Source organism: Scomber japonicus, chromosome 13 (genome assembly GCF_027409825.1).
Source record: "Scomber japonicus isolate fScoJap1 chromosome 13, fScoJap1.pri, whole genome shotgun sequence".
Taxonomy (NCBI): Eukaryota; Metazoa; Chordata; class Actinopteri; order Scombriformes; family Scombridae; genus Scomber; species Scomber japonicus.
This window is the reverse complement of record NC_070590.1, coordinates 21,420,841-21,443,499: the sequence shown is the minus strand read 5'-3', so window position 1 is coordinate 21,443,499 and position 22,659 is coordinate 21,420,841. Positions and strand designations below refer to the sequence as shown.

At 39.6% G+C, this 22,659-nt stretch overlaps 1 protein-coding gene across 6 annotated transcripts in view; it reads left to right on the top strand.

Annotated features, from left to right (window-relative positions):
- msi2b (musashi RNA-binding protein 2b) overlaps nucleotides 1-22,659 on the top strand; it is a 244,153-nt gene that overhangs the window by 199,433 nt on the left and 22,061 nt on the right. For all 6 annotated transcript variants that reach the window (XM_053332283.1, XM_053332282.1, XM_053332280.1 and 3 more), the window contains exon 10: nucleotides 232-306. In XM_053332283.1, the coding sequence (XP_053188258.1) occupies nucleotides 232-306 (75 nt within the window). The remainder of the gene's footprint in view (nucleotides 1-231; nucleotides 307-22,659) is intronic.

Below are 22,659 nucleotides of genomic sequence, written 5' to 3'. Positions count from 1 at the left end.
GTGAATCAATTCTTGCATATTGAAGTTTTTCAGTGAAGGCAAGCTAAGGTTGAGATTTTATGCAAAGAATTGATCTAATATGTGATGCTTATTCTTGACTATTTCAGGCTCACACTTAATATGTTTTGCACTACATTGGTATCACATCTTTGTACAATATATGCATCATATGTCTACACTGTTTGGAGTCTTCCTATCATCTCTTTTTAATCGCTTTTCTTTCTATCAAAGGTTACCCTAATATTGTGGCAACGTACGGCCGCGGATACACTGGATTCGCACCAAGCTACAGCTACCAGTTCCCTGGTGAGTTAAAGGCTTTCTTCAAGTATCAGTATTGCAGTTGATTTCTGTCATGCACATACACAAACACACACACACACACACACTTGCATGCGCACACACAAACCCTCATCAGCATAAGCGTCAGTCACCAAATAATCTGCAGGGTTATAAGAAAATAACGTGTCTGGATTTCTTAACGAGCTTTTGAAAGCTGATGTATAGTGAAGTAAATTGCTTACTCCTTTTTATCCCATACTTGAACACCACCATGACCAAATGTCTCAAATGGAGGAAGTTCTTCGTCTTCCATGGCCCAATGTATGCAAATTCATTTGCGGAGGAGCGGAAAAATAAAGCAGAATTTTTGTGTAGGAAGATTTTATAATGTGAAATGAATGAAGTCATTTTCTGCATTTAAAAGTGTTGACTCAGAGTGCCGGCCACTTTAATGGGAGTCCAAATGGGAGGCGTGCAGTCTGGAGGTGAGCAGCTGTACCTGTCTGCTGCAAGAGGGCCTGTGGCTCTGCTGTGCCTCACTTAGACTGGCATCCCTTCAATTTCATGCTTTATTTAAGGACTTTACACATACTTTGTTTGCTGTGCCAGACATCATTCCTGCGACTGATAAGACAGAATGGGAAATATCTGACAGCAGCTCAGATCTCTGTAATATCTTTGTGAAATAGATTCAGAAATGGTAACACAGGGGGTCCAGCTGTGACCACCTACAGATCAGACATTTGCCAGATTATACTTGACCATAACATTATTTGACAGAAGAAAAGGAATAGCATCTACTCATCAATGTGGACAATCATGAGTAGCATACCAAATGTGTGAGTTAAGCTATTTGTGTCTACTTTCACTTTCTAAATGGCCAAATGTATTAGTATAATTGCATTTTTAATGTCAATCATAAGACCAACAATATACATTCTTTTTTGTGTGTGCAAAAGACATTTAAAATGAGATTTAAACTTGACCAGAATGAGTATTTATCTATCTTTCATCATCTATAAAAGCATCCTAAAAGCTTTATAAACTTGGATCCAGGATAAGAGAGAGAAGAAATTGAAAGGGAAGGGAATGATCAGTATTTATTCAGTGTAAGTAATTCTAGTTAAACATGGATTTTTAAAATGTTTACTGTTTAGGACAAATTAAGGGGATTTCACCTTCCCCGAGGCAGAATGTATGATCCTGTCCATGTTAAACTCAATTTAAAGAGTTTGATAAAGCTGTATGATTAAAACAGCCTCCTCTGGGCTCGCTCAACTCTTGACAGGGTAATTGGAATTTTTAATATATGAATCAAACTCCTTGTCCAAATTAAATAACCTCAGGCCAAATATTGACTAGTGTCCTTCCTTACTAAGATGTGGAAAGCATCCTCAATTTAAGATCAAAGTGTTTTTTTTTTCTCACTGTACACAACCTCGCTGAAACAATCTGATAAATAAATGGAACTGGGACCAAGCTGGCTGGATCCAAGAGGCATAAATTGTGGGCAGCATTTCAAGGCTTTTTTACACCCAGTAAACCTCAGGGGTCCACTGTTAACAGAAACAAGTGGTTAGGCAATTGCTCAATTGTCAAGATAAAACAGTGATAAAACATTGATCAGTGATGAAACACTGAATTAAGTAAGAAAACTCAGTGAGACATACACAGAAAAAGAGAAACCAAAGCTGGCATCCCTTCTACTACAGCAGAGTTCAAGAAATTGAAAAGAGAGCCAACAGTAATGGTTGTAAAAACATCATTCAGTGCAGCTAGATAGACTCAAAGCAGCTCAACGGCTGTTCAACAGTATCTGACAGTTTAGCACTCAGGTCCTTGTGACACCTCGAATTATATCCAACATTGATCACAAAGTGTGTTTGATATTGATCACATGCAGTATGTTTCTGTGTGTCTGTATTTGTATGCCATTAGTTACTTACAAAATTATTCCAGCATAGCTCAGACGTCATTACTATTTAATGCACTTAGAGGGCCCTCAGATATTACTGATGTAAATCAGATCATCCCCTATCTGTCAAAATCTTGTCCTTTTTATAAGCGAGCATCTATCAAAGCATTACCCCAAAGGGCAAACTTTGGCTCGGATGAGTCAAACACAGTGGTACAGTATTTATTTGTGTTTGAACTAGTAGTTAAAATGACTTGTGTCAGATGGAGGAGAAATACAAAGTGTAGTTAACATTTCATAAATAGCTGAGTCTCATGAAATAAACTGAACACTGTCTGATTGATGGAGATAGAGCTGCAACAATTTGTTGATTAATCAGTTAGTTGATAGACAGAAAAGTAATAATGAGGGAATGATCGTTTTTGTCATTAGTCAGTTTACACATGTGAATATCTTCTACTGGCTGGACAAAATAAACAATCTGGAAATGTTGCCTTACACATTTCACCATTTTCATTCTATAGACCACACGATTAATCACTTAATCAAAAAAAAAACTGACAGACTAATCTATATTGAAATAACTGTTAGTTGCAGCTCTAGCAGAAAGGACACATCTATGTCACGACTGTTTATCTGTCATGTAGGTGTAGTTATATTAAAAAGTTATATAACTTACAGATTTTGTAATATGAAAGGAGATTTTGTGTGAAACCGTTTTTGACCACTGGTGGGTCATTGTGTTGTTTGTGTCTCCTGCTTTACCAGCATGTACAAAAGGAATCACATACACACCCCAGGCTCGGAGGTGACATGATAGATACATGACACATCTGCTGACCGCACACTGCAGTAATGCAGTTGCTGGCGGAATAATGTGCCAATAAAAAAAGAAAAGGAGAAAAAGACTGCTGATGTAAACAATGCAAATTTCACAACACCAAAAAAATGCCTTTGCAAATGTTTTATGAGATAGGAAATGCATCTAGTCTGCACACAATTCAGTTTTATGAGAAACACTGAATGAAGAAAACAAACTTGTTTAGTTATAAAGAAAAAGCCATGGGGTATGCTTAATTGCACAACAAAAATGAAGGATTTTGAAAATCTGAGGAGTGGATCATTTACTGCAAGTTCCAAATCGCAAGGCCCTTACAAATGCATATACATCCCTGAAATTGACTCATCAATCATTCAATAAATAGATTTTCTGCGGCAGTTCTAGGACAGAGATCATGTTCACAAGAGCACAGAGGTAATCTTTGCACATATTTTCATTTACAGTTATTTAATCTTGAACATACATTGTGCTTGTATCTTGTTCAGCCTTTTCCAAATACATTCATACTGATAAGGAAGGAGGATTGTGGAAGTGTTTGATGAAGAAAGTTTCTCTGATTTTTTGCTGCATTTTGTATGCTACTGTAATCACACTGTTTACCTTGTGGCAGCATCGTTTCAGCATTACGCTTGTACTAAAGTTAGAGCTGAATTTCAAAGCTGATGCTGCGTACTGCATTTGTAGTGGCAATCAAGAAGACAACGACGGTTACATTACCTCAGAATTACACATTTTAAGAAGATGTACACTTTTTTTTCCTATTCATCTGAGCTTCTTTGAGATAGTGGATATAATTACTTAATTGTTTACCATGACTGAGTTACACATTTTTCCTCCACTTTACATTGATTAGTCTGTTTAGTGTGTTTGGAGAGACTTGTAACACTGACACACAGCGACTTGTGGCAGTCGTGTCTGTCTCAGACTGTGCTGATCCACATATAGCACTTTGATGATGAGCAGTAGAATTGTCTGTGTTAAATGAAAGCAGAGGAGACTGTAATGTATGCATGCAAATGTGATATTCGGGGTGTTCTCACGGGTGTTTTCACGTTTTCTGTGTGGATGTAAACATTTCTGCTGTTTAAGATGGAGACCTCTGGACTTATGCTGAGGTTGTTATCTTCTTTACCTTCAAATAACATCAACCCTAAAGACTCATGGTGTTGTAGTGCTGTCATATTATGTGTTTGGAAGAAAATAATGCAAATTTTTCTGACACTTTCACTATTGACTTGCAGTTGAATATCCATATTTATTATTATCAGTCCTTGAACTCACCTTCACACTTTAACATTTGCAACCTTTTCTAAAAAAAGCATTAATCAAGCAGGTTAAAAATCCTGATAATTGGGGTTAACATACTGAATAGCACCAGGCATATCATACTCTAGCAAGCCACTTAAAGGGTCAATTCACCCAAATGCATTTTTCTCATTTGCATCTTCTGGCATCAAGCTGCACAGATAATTTTGCTGTAGTTTTGAGATATCCTCCTGACATTTGTACTACCACTTGAATATAATCGAGGTGAATTGTTTTTTTATCTCGTGCTTATAGTAATTAAAAATCAGATGTTTAAAAAATAATTTTTTTTTTGATTTGGAAATTTCATTCATCTTCACTGTATTAGGCTAGAGGTGTCTCAGAGATTACATATCACTGGAGTTAAGTGAGAAAATGTTTCTTTGCAGTTTGGATGAACAGCTGCTGTTACTATCATCAATTGGCTGCAATATTAAATGTGCTGTTACACTGTAATGACAACATTGGCAAGATTTGTGTACAACACTGTCGGATATCTTTAGAATGATGTCAGGGTGGTACATATCTGTGAGTGTAAGTATCAGTATCACTTAGGCTGAGTTAAAGTAGATAGCTAACATGTCAGTCAAGCTGCTCCTGTTCATTTTTAGCTATTGAGCACATGTACAGCTGCCTATAAACATACAGCAATAGAGTCATTGTGTCTCATAGAGGGCTTCTTGTTAATGTGACAGAGCTTCTCAATCAAGAATAAAACCACCCATTCTTTCTATATCCCTCTGTCTATAGATCACATTTATAATAGTAAAAATAATTGCATAATTGTGACTGCTTTTGAGACATTTCTACATTAGAGAAAAAATTGAAAGTACAAACAGTGCAGTGCTTTGTTCAGTCTGGATGGCAGCTGTGCCCTGAATCAAAGAATGAAAGTACAGCACACATCAGCAGTACAGAACTTGACTTGAATTATCAGACTTCAGAGTTAACATTTATCAGGCTACAAAGAGCTAACTCAAATTGAATGTATCTTTGAATTTAAACGAGGTACAAAGGGACCGGCTCGGACATTAAAGAGCGCACTCATTCCCTAGACGCCGCTGTTTAAAAAAAAAACGTCTGGACAGCACTGATTTCCAGATAGCTTCAAAAGAAGATTTCTAAAGTTGTGTTGATGTTAAGATCCATGCCTCATGTCGTGGGAGTAGGTGTAAGAAATGCATCCGTGTCCTGTTCGGACCTGACTGAGATTTGATTTTACAGCATCAGGTAAATGTCTTCAATCTCAAGTGGAACAAACACTGCATCACCACAATTTGTGCTGCAGAGAAAGAAACTGCATTCATCTCTTTCCATGATTTAGTGCTGTGTTTATTTTTCTTTTCATTACATTTGAGTACAGCTTACAGAATACAGTATATTATGATTACCTGAGGAGATCAAACCGTCAGGATAGGAGGATAATCATATTTTTTTTTTCTCCCATGTTTATACACAGAAACATGAAATCTATCTAATGGATTAGATAGGATGCTCTATTTCTCCTAATTAAACCCAAAACGCAGGGGTGAGTATTGCTGGAAACAGAGGAGGCAGGAGCTGACAAGGCATAAGGAACATTACTGTACATTATTCTCGTTTCTATGCAACAGTCTAATTAGCATTAGCTAGCTGATAAATGTGCCATTGTATTATTCAACTTGCAGTGCCCAGGGGAACATCCTAAGATATGCCGCATTAAAAGCATGAGGTGTCTAGTTTGGAGGACCTCACGTGATTGAACTGTTGTCTTTTTTTAATAACTCCAGGCTAAGACTATATGCAGTAAAAGGTCCTTGTGTTTACTGTGTATATTGAAATGCAAATGACCCAAAATATATTTTTTCAAATTAAGTGCAAGTTAAGCTAATGCATTGTATTTTATGCACAATGTGGTCTCTGCCAGTGGTGTTGGCAAATGTAGATGAAGAGACATGTGCAGGTCTGAGAAGTGTAGTACTGTATATTCTATTGTGTGGATGATGTATGCTTGAATAAAAGGCTTGTATGTGAGGGGAAAATGTAATTAAAAAAGAAAATGGTGGTATGTATATGCGCATGATGGATGTGAATAAGCTGTAGAAGTTAACATCAAAAGCAGGGCTACACCCCTCATATATCCATATTGTGCTTTCTATTGTTAAGCAGTCTTGTATCAGTTCCTTTTATGTAGCACACATGAATGCACAGTTGATGGAGTACACACACACACACACACACACACACACGATTGTCATATTCAAACAAAGACTGAGATTCAAGAGCTGGAGGGAAGAGGCGGAAGTGAAGGGACTTAACCAGGAGCTTCTCTCCGCTCTCCTGTCTTCCTGAGCGACTCACTGCCTCCACAGCCTTGCCCTCAGAGCCTCCCCTGGCATAAATGACCATTATGGCTCCATTAGGGCTGCTACTAGGAGGTCATTATGCTACACAGAAAAAACAGGGATGAAGATGTTAGTGGGGGTCCCATCAGGGGAGACAGACTGTGTGAGAGAAAGACATAACACTCAGCAGCTACTCCAGATGTCATGACAGACAAACAGCAATTCGGGTCCAGTGAGTCAGCCTCTTAAGTAGAAAAAGAATATGGGGAGAAAGAATGATTAAGAAGGGGAGAGGGCAATTTTAAGTATAGCAAGGTGCAATGAGGACAGGGGTAGGTAGTGCGTGCGTGCGTGCGTGTGTGTGTGTGTGTGTGTGTGTGTGTGTGTGTGTGTGTGTGTGTGTGTGTGTGTGTGTGTGTGTGTGTGTGTGTGTGTGTGTGTGTGTGTGTGTGTGTGTGTGTGTGTGTGTGTGTGTTCTAGTCACTCACAAACAATAGACTTGAGACCAGTTGATTGGGGACAACTTGTGGTGTATAGGTGGTATAGGGGTTAGTGGTTAAAGTTATAGTTAGAGTAAGTCTCCAAAAAATAAATGTAGGTCTATATAAATACCCCCCAAGTATGACTTACAGTAAGTATACCTGTATATATGTGGATAGGTTTTTCTATCTGTTTTTCTGGTCTTGTTGCCGCCCAATTTGTGGCTAATTTAGCTTATGAATAATCTTTATGTATTCATGACAAATATACAGTAATCACTGTTATTTATCTATTCATGAAAAAGGGTACAGATGATATTAAACAGTAGATATTTCCCTCTCTAATTTCAAAGACTGTTTGGATTGATTACAGAACATTCTTATTAACTAAGCTTAACTGTTACTGACACTTTGGTTCTTCTAGTATCTTAATTTGCTTTTGGGAGGAACAGAAAATTACATTTGAAAAGCCTTAAATCAGTGTGGAGCTGATATGTATGAATCACAGCCAAAGAAACAAGGTCAAGCAACAAGTGTGGGTCCTTCAGTTCTTGGAAAAAGAAATTAAAGTCAGAAATAAGGTCAGATTTAGGAATCCAGGACAATCTACTGAAAAGAAACACTTGTGAGCAGAATACATTATGCTGTTAGATATTTTCAAGTATCATACAGTACAAATGATTTGATGGGTCCATTTGTATTTGTATTAATACTTAAAATGAAGAAAAAAATGTATATATATATATATATATATTTTTTTTTTTTTTTTTTTTTTATTTTATTTAACTCTGCAATGTTCTCCATGTTTCAGTGTGAAATGTGTTGTGTGGGGTAGGCCTATAGAAGCTGTATGTTGCTCCATGCAACTGTAAGTAACAGCGACTAGAAGGCTGTTGACCTGTTGACCCCTCCCTTTTCCTCTCGGAGAAGAATACAAAGATACAGGGAACAGCTGTCCTCTCAGCGTGTGGCGTATAGGAAAAGAGAGCTGCTGACCTGTGCATTTGGTATGATGGTGACTGCTCCTGAGGGCTGCATGCCCCTATAAACTGGGGCAGAACTAACCAAGCATATGATAAATGCACCAGAGGTCACACCAGGGCATTGGTCTGAAACACCAGTTAGCCTCCCAGGGTTTGGCACCTGTCTGCTACTGGGAGATGGAAAGGTGCTGACATGGACTATATAGAGCTTTGAACTTTTGATGCAAAGGTAGCTTCTGCAAGGTTGGATGCACAGGACAGAGTCTTATCAAAAATCACATTTCATATAATATATAATATATTTTTGAATGTTATGCTTCAGGCTGTACAGTGAAAGCCAGGTCTTGTTAACTTGCAGACTTGTTTTTATGTGGTGTTTAGATAGAACAAACTAATGTCAAGCAACAATAGAAGAAAGATCTGTTCATTAGTAAAAATCAACATAAAGAACAAGCAAATCTTTTCTTGTGTTCAATGGTGTTAAAGTAAACTTAACACCTGTTGTGGCTCTTTGTCATAGTAAAACCCCTCAGGCCTGGTGTTTTCTGTAACAGTTCATACGTGTGACATCACTTTGGCTTATGGTTGGCACTGTCTTTTCCATTTTGAGTACGTAAGGCATATGTGGTGTTGCCTTTCAGGTTTTGGGAATATGTGCTGCAAAACATAAACGCTAGCTTACTGGGAACACCGAGCAATGCACACTTAGGCTAATGTTAGCTACTTTAGCTAACAGAGCAGGTATCAAGTAACATTGGTCCTGGAGCCGGGAACAGCAGTAGGTGAGCAAACTGTCAATTGCATTTGTCTAAAACTAAGAATGTATTAATAGAGACCATAATGAGATGTTAAAAATGGCTGACAGTAATTCTAAGTCAGTAAGTTGATGCATGATCAGTGGGAGTTATTGGAGCCAGCTTCTAACAGCCGTGGTGGTTGCTGCTTGGTATGTACATGGGGCCTCAAAAACTAACTTCAAAAACTCTGCCCCTGCAGGTGTAAATACATATAGTGGCATTGCTCTGGGACCCATGTGGTCTCATGTGGATCCAGGGAAGACACCATGATATCAGTATTGTTCTACAGAAGACACAATACCATCTTATCCCGCTGAAAGATGTCTTTTCAAACTTTCAGTGCAAATGAACTCTCTTCTTGTTGGACATAGCTCATTAATTCATGTATGGATGATGATGATGATGATGATGTAGTTTGGGACACCATGTGCAGTCATCAGTAAGTCCAGAGTTTTCCTGAATGTTCAGACATCTTATATTTCCCATGTCAGTACAATAACTGCCCACTTCTTGGCCACAGTACTGGAACAGGTGGGAAAAGTCACTGGCCTGAGGCTGATGGCGAGCCTACCTCTGTCATGGGTGCATGTATTGTGCCCCAAAACACATATCCCACTGTTAATGTGTTTATTACACTCATGAGTCGTGGTGGTGGTGGTGCACACAGCTCTGTATAGCTGGTTTCTATTGAACTGGAGTTACACAGCAGATTGTTCCTTAGATCCTGTGACCAACTCACTACAAGCTGGGTGAGCTGTGACCCCAGCAAGTGGTCCCACAGGCCAGAGTGAGCGCTACAGGGCTGGAAGCAGATGGCCCTCCTGATGCCACACTGACTCACAGATTGGCTTTAATTGCCAAGGCTGATCATTAGCCCAATGGGTCTGTGGAGGCCGGGGCACTCCATGAGTCTCAGGCCTTAAAATAGGGCCTGACGAGTAACGTCGTGATCTCACACACTTGAATGACCATGCACAATGCATCTCGCTCTCACACACTTGGACACTCATGCACACACAGGCATAAAGCTGACACTATCAAAGACTCTTCAAGGCTGCGTAGAAGGCAAAGGAGGTGGAGGGACTTTACCAGGGGCCTCTCTCTGTGTTCCTGTCTGTCTGTCTCCACAGAAAAGCTGACGGCACACACACACACACACACTCTCACATACACTCACACACACATACAGACTCTCTGAGCTCCCCAGGCCATGACTGCGTTCCCAATGACAGCAGTAAATGTGTTGCTCTGACGTCAGTAGGTCTACTTCTATGTGTGCAGTTATAGAGCTGTTCCCAGATCAGCTCTGCTCTACATTAACTGCCCTAAAAATCTGTTTTATATATACTTGAGCCTTGTTATCAGAAGGAGACACTATACGCTACCACTGTGCTGTACTGTTTTCCTGGACATGGTATAGAGGCACTTACTGGACAAACAGTTGTTTTATTGTTTTATGGAGTAATTGTATTATCTATGTTGATGCAGTTTGCATGTTTACATTCTCACAAGTTAGGTCACGTGCACATGCACGTGTGCCAGCACCTGTCTGCAAAACTAGCTGCTTGCACTCTGACACAGTCAAAGCTAAAAGCTGGCTATTTCCTGAAACTGGGAGAGATGGTTCACCTCATTTGCCCAGGTCTTAACTCACCCTAGGACAGCAGGCACATCCTCACACACTGAAGCAGGCAAACAGTCTGCCATGGAGACCGGCAGTCTAGGTTCCTGTGGTGGGGAAGATGAGCTGCTGTAAGAGGCAGAGTGGCAACGCTGCAGCTCATTATGTCTCGATTGTTAAGCTGCTGGTCTAGAAATGAATCTTGAGCTGTCCTGCCTCGTGCATGGCTGCCACCTTTGGACACTGTTGGAAAGCAGCAGGAGAAAAGAAAAGGAGCACAGACGCGGAGGTAGTCAGAGGAGTTTAATATATGTGTCTGTTGCCCCTTTTACTTTTATACTAAAATCCAACAATATTACCGCAAAGAAGACCTGTCATTATGTTGGCTTTGCTTTTTTACACTGAACCAAACAAAGCCGGCATACTGCTGCCCCCGTGTGTGATTTTAGATAGCATGCCGGCGTTCCAGAAACAGAGGCATGACGTAGAACACCACAGCATCGGTGTCTAGTGTGTGTAGTCCCGCCATGCCAGCTGTCCCTTTCACACAGACGTCAATCTGGCAATGTGACTACCTCCGCTGCTGGCTCAATGACTGAACAACAATGCCCCCCGATTCCATGTTGGCACCTTTTATACAGAATGGCAAGGCAGAATAACAGCGCAACATTCCCACCTTGAGGAGACTGTGCAAAAGGGGCTTGTGAGACCATGCTCTGTGTCTACTGCCTGTTGTTTTGATGCCACCCACTGTTCGAGAGCTCCAGGCCCAGCGAGTGTGGTACAGTACTTGCTAGGTCTCTACACAGCTGCCCCCTCCTTTCCCTCTATCCTTCCATCCCTCCCTCCTGCTGACTGTGCTAATAGCTCTCCAGTTGCTCCCATCACTCTTTCCCTAGTGCATGGACATGTGCATACATACACACACATATGCAAATATTCATAATCATAGCACACAACCGTCTGCATACCTACGCTCTATGTGGAAACATTGTTTACAGCTCTAGTAATCAAGTGGAAGCCAATGTTGCAGTGCTATTTTTGGGTCATGCCACATTTTACCCTACTTGCCCCTGGTATCTGGAGCAGTGCTTGATTGTGTAACTGCAGTGCACGGAGCTGACTAAAATATAATGAAGTCTGTAAGGGCTTCAACTCAGCTATAAAATCATGTTCATGAAATAGTGTCGACAAAGCTGCCGCTTCTTCTTCTTATTATTATTATCATTATTATTATTACTAACATTAACACAGATTATTTTCACTTAATTTCCATCAATCATTCCTGCGAAAGCAAATTTGACCTGCTGTGTTTTTTGGGAAACACGCTGATCAAGTGCAAATCCATAAACACATATTTTAAGTTGAATGAGTGAAATGACACTTAATGCACTTCCTTTCATTTGAGCAAACCTGAAATTACCCCCCTTCATCATTCAGCTGTCCCCTCCACTACCACCCTCCAAAGTGGGAGATGGGCATTAAAATGCATACAAAATTAAGGCTGTTTACTTGGACACTAATGAGAGGAGGCTTAAGTAGTCTAGTTTAATTAGTATGATTGGCTCCGTAGGGACCACACAGGCAGGGCCATAACAACTGATTCACTCTGCGCTCAGAGGACCTTTTCATACTCTCTGAGTGTCCAGAGTGATGTCAGAGGAGATTGCTCTGTGGAGACATGTTGCCTTTACCGATCCCAGGTTGGAAAGGAGCACTGCAGTTAAATGCACTGAAGCAGACCATTACATAAGCACCACTGCAAGGTCAGACATCTGTGTCCTCCCTGTCTGTCTCTCTCTATTTAAGTCACCATCATAAACTGCCTTGGTATTAGAGTTGCAAACCAAGATCCTGTCCCATTCTCAAACCAGATTCACTGTTTCTAGAGCCAAATCAATTAAATTGTTTTTTTACCTTATCTATCCTGGTAGATTTCTCTTCTCTTTCTGAAAAGCCTTTTTTCACACTTCTTTCTGTTTCACTCTCCATTTCCTTCATCTTTAACCACAGTGTGTGAGTGACTGATAGTTATATTGATTCTTGTGTGGAAGTGGAATGTGTTAAGATCAGTTCTGTAGCCAAGGAGAAGTTTCCTTTTCACTGAAGTGCATGAGAAGGAGTATAAAGAAGAGGTCGAAAGTGCGGCTACACTTCAATAAAGAGCCTAGTTTGTCCTCTTTGATGCTATGCTGCCATGCACTTCAGCTACAAAGAACCTGCGCTCTTGTCACTGAGAAGTGAAGTAAAAGACACTGAGCTCTGCCAGAGCTCACTACACAGCATTACAGTCACTCACACACAGTGTACAGCTGTGTGATGTGAGCGCAGGAGTTGTCGTTTTGGAGGTTGGAGTTATTTCTAAGTTAAGGGTATTGTGAGCATTATAATAAAAGCTATAACATGAAGTATGAAAAGCATTTTTATTTAGTGCTACAAACACCTATTAAAGTCTGCAATCCTATTTCATCATGCCAGTTTAGACAGGCAAGGGTTTGAGTATTGAGACTGCTCTTCAACTCATGGTGTGCGGTTCGAGCCCCAGTGTCAGCAAAAATCCACCCTGCTGAAGTGTCCTTGAGCAAATCCCTCACTCCCTACTAACTCCAGCAGGCCTGCCGTAGCTCACCTTCACCTCACCTCTGACCTCCCTGTGGAGAGAGATGTCACATCGCGTTTATCTACGTGTTTACGGCACATGCGGCTCTCTCGAGCAGGCAGATGCATTTTTTTGTGGAGTATGAATTCAGAATACATAGCAATTTATAAACTGCCATCCAACCTCTTCAGTGTGTAATGGTTAGAGTGGATAAGATGATGCAGCTCGATGTGTCAAACGAGGTTTAGTTTGTGATTACGTCTTTTGAAGGGAAAGAGCAGAATTTTAGTTTTGTGTGATTCTAAAAAGGTTTCCTAGTTGAAATCTCACCAAATATATCTCCTTCCTGGCCTCATCATTTTGTTCAAAGGTATAAGATTATGTGTGCAATTACTACTATAATGCCAGGCTTTGCTGAGCCCTAGTTTCCTCCACTGTAATTGACCTTTTTCTCCTCTCAATCAGAAGCCACAAAGTCTTAATGGCAAAGGATCAGCGTGCCAAATGGTTTCATTTCATAGAAAAACCTTAAGCTTTGGCGAAAAAGAGCCAGAAGGACACACACAGAGAGACAGTAAAAGCCACGAGCCAAACATAAACACACAGTGATGGAATGTATCCACTGTAAGTTGACTATTCTTATCATACAGTTCAGAGTTTGAGGGTTTCAGTGTTGTGGAGCCAACACGTTAGCCCCACACTGTATTTAGAATACCACCACCACTATTACCATACACCTGTCTCGTGGTCAGCTGCTGTGGAAAACCATTATGCAGTTGAGCAGTTGACGTCAGCAGCTGTTATGCTGAGCAATACATCAATCCGTTTCTCAGCAACAGTTGGTTATGACACGTCATGTCGTTTTTTTAGTGGCTGTTTTACTTCATCCAAGAAGAGTTGTATTTATACTCTGCAGTAGTTTGTTTTTATAAGTTGTTGCATTTAATGGTAACTCCTTTATTGAAATACTTTAACAGCAGTAAAGTTTGATGTTTCAGTGATATTTATAGTGTGTAGTTGCTATCTCGTTGGCAGTGCAGCAGTTTTTCAATTTAAGTGGGAAATTGCTATAGATAGAGTTTTATTTATTTTTTAGCGTGAATATATTTTATTGATGTTCAGCTTCACCATTTATATGATCTGTTCATGATCATTGCACAGCATTGCATAAAGCAAGACTGACTTCCCAAGTTTACACAATTTGCATAACAGTCAAGTTGATGCACAAAAGGACATATGGGAAAAACAGGCTTAGAGAACAACAGAATAAAATATTACTATGAATGAATTTATTCATGTGTGTGTTTCAGCTATAAGATGAAAGAACTATTGTACCAATGCACTGTATAATTTCGGGTTTTCATTTCTCCATCAGCGCTACTCGAACCATTCAAACAAAGCGTTTGGCATCGTGTTCACTGTGTGACCTTTATGGCGCGTGCACAGAATCCAAACATTGAAAAAACAAAAACAGACGTACACATGGCAAGATTAATTTGAATGATTGACAAGCAACCCAGCTCTGTTAATCAAGTTATGCTTACTCTGATTAGGACCTTAATGTGAGTAAGATAACCTGGTTAAGGTGTTTACATGAGAGTTGCAATAATATGCGTATTGCATTAGTGTGGTTATAATTGAATTATTGGCGTGCATGTAAATGCCCTTTCTCTCGCTCTCTTTGGCTCATTCCCAGACACCACTTTCTATTTTATGTGAGGGAAATCTCTTTGTGTACTGTAGGTCTGCGCTGATCAGAGGAGAGGTGAGACATGAGCATGTGTGCAGCAGTTCATATGAAAGCCACCTGGCTCTCTTCAGCTCTTCAGCTCTGTGATTTATGGCTTTGATAACAACAACCTAGAGATGCTTTCAACAACAACAAAGTAGCACTGAAGGATGACAACAATGGGACACTTGTCAGTCTGAAGATGAAAAGATGTCTTGCTATAGGTGGTTGTCTCTTTTGTAACTTTGATATATATTTTTTTCTCTTTCTTTATTTGTCTCTATGTGTTTCTCTATATCTTATCAAAGGTTATTGATGAAGCAACGATGTGAAGTGGAGTCAGTTTTCCATCTCTGACAGAATGCCTCCCTCCTCCTGTGGAAAGGCGGCAGTGTGCTTCACTGCCTCTGCTATGACTTATCAACAGACTTATTTCCGCTGGCTTGTCCTTCTTACTGTCATACAGTGACAGGAAAAAAATGTCTACCTCCTGTATAATTTCTTTCCTTCTCGCATTTTTCACATTGAATTTCCTCTAAGTCATTTGTTTGAAATATTTTATGAGCTATTCGGTTCATTCTAACATTAAATTATCAAGACACATTAATAGTCAGATTAAGTACATTTTGGTTTTGTCAATCTAATTTAAAATGTATAACAGTAGAGCTATCACATACAGTAACAAAATTCACCTGAAAAGCAAAATTTTAGGTTTTAGTATTTTTACTTATTTTCATGTTTATGAATATTTCAGAGGCACAGCTTACATTTAATTACATTCATGCAACAACTGAATTTACTGGAAAATCTGCATAAAACATGTGCAAAAAAATGTATTCTCTGATACCATGATGCATATCTACAATTTAAAGTACGGTAGTGTAAATGCCAGGTACAAGTGACAAATGAACAATTAAACACTCTTAAAGGGACAATTCTAAGGATTTTTGCTAAGTTATCGCAAAACATATCTAACGTTAGATATGTTTTTGATAGTTTAAACATCATTCCATTTGTAACTACCATAAAACATTTGCACTGATTTATAGTGTAGTAGAATACTATAGTACATTATTGTAGGTGTGGTTATTATGTTTTATCAGAGCACAATATAAGCTCATTCCTTGACATATTTGTCATTGACCAAAACACCTCACAGAATTCCACGAGAATGAATTGGACACTCGTGTCCTGGCCTCATTTCCCCCTCAATCTCTCATTCTCTTTGTCTTCTTTTTCAACTGATGTGGCTGCTGTCCTCCTCTGTTCATCTGTCTTACTCGTCTCTGCTCTTTACCGTTCATCTGTCTCACTCCTTCTGTCTGCTACCAAAATTGACTGTAGCTGCTGGCTGAAAGGTGGCTTGTTTCACCATTCACAAGCCTACCTCCCAAACCAAAGAAACCGTGTTAACCAGTTTAGCATGCAAACTCTGTTAGCCAGCAAGCTAATCCTGGTAAACTGCATCCCAGAGACAAAAGTAAATGTTCTAAGTGGACCATCAATCTTTTTTCTATCTTGGTATAATGTGAAGGTAGATTCTGTTTTATTAATTTTATCAAGACAAAGTGTGTAATGTGTCCTTGCTCATCTCAAAGTTTTAGTGTGGTATTAGTGTTGTTAATATTCACTTTCAGAGAGAGTTTGAAAATCGGGGATTGGCTATTTGCTCCATAGGGTCTCCATAAAAATATCAGCTGTCCCAGGGCTCCCCCTGCACATTAGATAGTTGACAGTCTTCTTATAGCAGAAATGAGTGGAGTGCTCTGTGACTGATGGAGCTCCTTTGTCAATGACGGGTGAGCTGCTGCTGGCAGTTTTGGGCCAAAGAACAGTACAGATTGCATTAACATCAGTCAAGCTGTTGTCAGACTGGTAGGACATAAATAGGACCTTATTGATGCATAATGCAACAACTTTTCACTGTGACGTTTTCTGAGTAATAGGATCAGAAAGCGAGGAGTCTGTGGTGGAGGAAGGCAGAACGCCAAGAAATATCTGCAGAGATTTTTGGGAAATAGTGCATCAGGAGAAAAATCAGATGTAACGTTCATAGAAGTACATGTTCTCAGTTTGTAGGTGTCAATAGGTAACAGCAAGCCTGGCTTTGTCACCTTCCTCCAGGGCTGAAAGTGGTTCAATAGAGAACTTCATTTAAAGCCTGGAACGGTACAAATTACACATTTCTTCTTCTGCAACTCCTAGTAGCATCGAAACAAGACATTGTCACTGTCAGTAAAGCATGTAAAATGTTAAGCTCTGAGTTGAGCACACATACTTTCATGACTAATTGAGACACAATGCAAATCATGGGGACTGACTGTTTTGGTAATTCTTCTGTTAAAAATATGGATTTCATCTGCAGAGCCGCTTAAAAATGTGGTGACATTAGGAGGAAGACATCATCAGTAGATATGATTGGGACTAGCATTCATATGACCGACATCACCTCCTTTTCTCTCCATTATGAGCAGTGTGTAATTCAACAAAGTGCTGTGACAGTTTTGTAATAGAGAAAACAAAGCTTTTGACCTGGTCTGTGCAGGCAGGCGGTGCAAGCCAAAATCCTGAGAAACCTTGACACAAAAATTGCACCGTGCTGTTTGATCACTACTGACACTGCCCCTACTGAGTCTCTCCTCCTACTTCAGTACAGTCAAGTTCACAGAGACTCACAAAATACAGGTGCAGGTAAGAAAAGAACTGGCATGCACCCAAAGAAAATGTCACTGTGCTGGCATAAATCCTGGTATGTGTTATGCACAGTCATGGAAATAGAGCTTTACAGTGTGTATGCTCCGGATGCACATTGTGTTCCTTCAGCACAGAGTTGACAATACCATGAATTGAGAACAATAACAATAATAATAATAATGATAATAATAACATTATTACCCAGTCACATTATTGGTGTCATAGCACAAGGGTGCCAATCACAGTGGAGCATGACAACAATAGCTCACCAAATGAAGAAACAGCTTCATCAGGAAATCATATTGTTCTCTGCAAGATGTGAAGCCCACACCATTACATTTCTACCATGGTGATAGAAACAAATAATTAGAAATAGCTTGGTCAAGCCATTTATATGGTTGCAACAGTATTTCAGTCATAATTCTATATCTCATGTCGTAATTGGTCACATCATATTATAATCGATGCACTCTGGCCCAGCACATCTCAAACCGGAGGCTGCAGATTTCTGTTTTTGCTCCAAATACTTATTAAGCTCTTGTTGAGACCAGAACCGTGCAGTGGCAGAGTGATTATGCGACAGAAACAGGTGTGGCTCTGAGACGTCTATTCTCAGTGCAATGTCTAAGACCAAATTTCCACCAAAATATCAACACCTTGCTTTGTACTGCATCATTTGAATGAAACTCCCACCTGTGCACCATGTGTGCTGCACTGTGCAACAAAATATCACAAGAATTTTAAGTTTAGGAAAATTCCAGAATGATGGAGAGCTGCTAGTGCCAGTCGTTGATCTGCCACGAACATAGGACCCTTGATGTCAAAGCTGTAGGGGTTAGCAAGGATATACTGTATACTCCACAGAAAACAAAGTGAGTTAAAGCTGTTTTAAAGGGAGTGTTAAGAGTCACTACATAGGAACATTTCTGTTGAATTGGAACTGCTCTTGTTGAGAATATGAATATTAGTATTAAAATTTGATGTTGTTTGTGTAGAGAGGGTGAAATATTAGATAAATGAGATTCGTGACAGTCCCCATCTTTCTTTAGGTCTAATATTTCTTCCTTTCTGTGTGCGCTCCTGAAGAAGGCTGAATTTCTGTGCTGCAGGCTTGAGGAGAGAAAGCTGAGGACAGTTCCCCGGAGTCCGGACACCAAGGCCCCCGGGCCTCCACAGCTCATAAACAGATGTGTCCTTGTCCCCAGCCAAGCGCAGCCACTCAAGTGGCAAAGCAGGGGCCCAATAATTGTGAAGAATTGAAAGCTAAATATTGGCTTTATCTCCTCAGTAATAAAAGGGCCATGAAATTGATTTAATGCTGCAGCGCTTCTCTTGGGTGGCTTCTTACAGCGTGAGCACAAAACAATGAGCAGCAGCCATCTATTAATTAACCCACCTAATCCTGCAAAGTTAATCTCTCACCACAACTTTGCCCGCAACTAACTTCCAAGCCAGTGGGTCTATTGGGGGTGTCATGACAATGGCAGCCAGGGGAAGATAGATTCAGCACTTAGGAAAGGAGAGAGAGAAGCAAAAGGAGGTGAAGAGTGCTGCATGAAACACTGTTCCGCTCAGCAACCATGGGGACACTGTGAGTGGAAATACAAGGGTGGCATGGCCATCGTTAGCATAGTATCAGAGTTGATTTGTGTTTTTGTGAAAAGAGGGAGTGAATATCATTTTAGCTGTTGGAATCTGTTCCTGGCATTGTGTGATGCGGTTGCAGTGGTATAAATGTGGCTGATTTTAGTAGCCTTTTTTAAAATTCTTTTTCTCCTATCACCATGCCGCTGTAGTCCCTTATTCTCTACTGAGCTGTTAGATAGTTGAGGGACAAGCGACATTTCTTTCTCTTTTTCACCTGCCTGCCAGTCGCAGCATGGTGGCACCTCACACCCAACAAGCACATTCGTGGTCATATTGTGTCGACAGAGCTGTGAATTACCTCCTTCTCAGCCACCTAATGAAAAGCTATGTGTTTTTCTCTTCGGCTGCGGCTCATCTGACCCTGCACTCTCACCTCCTCCCCCTCCTTCTCTTTCATCAGTCTTTTGTGTGAGCCCCTCTTCATGGAATAGCACTACAAGCCTGGCTCGGAAAATAGGTCACCCGCTGGTGCTCCTCTCACCTCCACAGCATTCAAAAAATAATCCTCTAAGGTGTCCTGTGCTATTTCGTAATGTTTAAACCAGTTTCCAGAATATGGCCAAAATATAGAAAAAAATGCACATACACACACACACTTATACACATGCTCACTCAGTTAAAAAATCAAGAAAAACTCAAATTGAGAGAATTTTGAGATCTTTTTTTTTCTTGCTAGTGAGGAAAGCATTTCCTGTGGAGATAATTTTAGGAAGCTGATTAGGCATAGACGGTGTTGAGCCCAGAGTGAGGAATCTCATCACCACCATTAATGACATGCCATTCCTGTGCTGAGAGAAGAGCCCAGGCCCTGGGCATGGACTAGCCTCTGTCAGCCACCTCTAGCTACTGTGTTCATTAAGGCCAGCAATGTAATTACAATTCACAGATACTGCTTCGGCTTAATTACAGACTGATTATTAGGCTGATATTTGTAGGAATAATTAGACCCTAAAGAAGTAGCCTCTGGAAATTTGGCTTGAAATTGTAAAAATGCATATATGATATCAAAGTTTGGTGTCTCATTAAACATCTACAAAAACTTTGAGTGAAAATAAGTGTTCATAACTATTCGAAAATCTCGTTCAAAAACAGCTCATTTAGCTGTTCAAACAATTCTCAGGACTGTAGGGGCATGATCAGATCACACTTGATTGACAGCTCGCATTCAGCTAAAGTAACATTTTGTTTTTTTTGCCATGGAATAAACTACTGAATACTATCAAATGGACCCTACTCGGTTAGAAAGCCTGACTAATAGACCTGACTAACTAGGTTAGACCACCCAAATCTGCGTTTTTAGGTAACTATACCTCCTAGAGTTTGGCACTAATGGTTTGAGCATTCTCCATTAACATGCATCGCAAACATTGTACTATTAACTACCAGATCTATTAAATTAACCATACAAATGGACCCTAACAAGCTTGAATAATCTAATAACAAACTAAGTTAGAACACCCAAATCTGTGTTTTTATTTACCTCCCAGAGTATGGCACTCATGGTTTTAGCATTTTCCATTCACTTACATAAAATGGTTAGCATTAGCTTTTCTATGTGAAACATTTGAGTTTATTATTAACCACCTCAGTAGTCTGTTAGTTATCTTGACTAATTAAGCAGCTTACTAGCAGACTAGGGTAGACCACACATACATGTTTTTATAGATATATAGCTCTCAGGCTAAGAAGGTACATGTTTTAGTACATTCAATTTAAACTGTTTGGAAAAGGGTAGGCAATTTCAAAAATACCTGGCAGGTGATTGGATGAACCATCTGTCTATCACCATCTATTGCAGCCTTACCTTGCAAGGCAACTGGATCCACAGTGCTTATTGGTCTGAACCACTAGTTGAAACCTGACGAGATGGATTCTTGCGTGATCTTGTGATCCAGCAGCCTAACTGCAACCCAGTAACGAGGGAAAGAAGAGAGACATTCTGAAAAAATGACATAGCTATGTCAAAGGCTATGTCCTCTTACGTTTTAGGTGTTTACTATATGCACATTAGATCCCAAATTAAATCATTAAAAGCTAATCATGGATTTGCCTTTGCCGGCCTTTAAGGACTTTATTTTATTAGTGCATCATAAACTGAAAATGTGGGCAGATTTAGAGCTTTAAAAATCTCAGTATTGGCCTATTATAAATGTTTACATAGGAATGTTTACAAGTACAAAGATGCCAGATTAAAATCTCCTCTGAATGACAAATCATCCAACAGATGTCTCCATCTGATTGCAGGAAGTGTAAAACTACTGTAAGTCCTCCACCTGAATTGCCCAAAGAAAAAAATGTGTAATACTTTGCCTCTTGGATTACAGTGGGCGATTCTGATTCCATAGAAGCTCGCAGTAATTGGGAGCACTCCCGAGCAAAATGCAGGGATTGTCCCCAGAGGTAGTGCTATTATGCCCGTGTCTATACAGCTCAGATGTGACTATAATCTTTCATCCAAAGCATGTGACATAAACACCCCCCAGAGCCAAATTCTTTCACTAATATAATCAGGGACTTGGTGAATTGTGATCCCAATTTACTCACAGTTTCATAGATGAATAAGAATTTGCACCTTTCAGTCTGACAGAATTCTACTATATAAAGAAAATTCAGAGGATGCACATACAAAGTATATATCCTAACATCACTGTTCTGTAAGTTACTATTTATTAGGAAAATATAAAATGATTTATTTTTTGTTCTGTTTTTATATCATTTGATATTATGATAATCAATAATGTCATTACACACCTCTGTGCAAACAGTACACCATCCATTGTTTGAAAATAATAGCAATCAATGAAAAGGAGAGTTGGATATTTAAGAAAGGTTTTCAGTAGTGTGTATAGACCCCTTATACATTTTAACATATTTACAAAATGAAATTTGGCAGGAATTGAAGTACTGAGTCATTTAATCGAGTCTTGATCATGACAACAACTTGGAAGCTGCAATTATTCATTTTAATTTGTTTTATCTCTTAAACATATGGGGCCCTTTTCACAAACATTCAGGGAATATTCAGAGCTTCTAAAGTAGCCTAAACATTTTTATCAAAGAGTCCTAGCATACCGGGTATTTAGGAGCAACTCTGAGCAAGGAAGGTCACACACTTTTAACTTAGTAAGGAGATGTGGTTGACCTCATTGCCAAGTATTATTCATTCATTTAAAATGTATGATTGATGTCTCTTTTGATGGAGTTATATGAATGGTGTTTTATGTAGTTAACATCTCTGTTGAGCAAATTGTGAGCCTCACTTATAGGTAGCCTATCAAGTTTGAAAACACAGGCCTACTTATCCAGTAGCCTACTCACAGTTATTATACTTATTTTCTTATGTTTATTTATCCTTGCTGGTCATTTTAGTACTTAATCTATTTAATGTTCACAGGTGAAAAATGGCTCATCTTTCATTCATTTCATTCATTTCGTTTACCAGT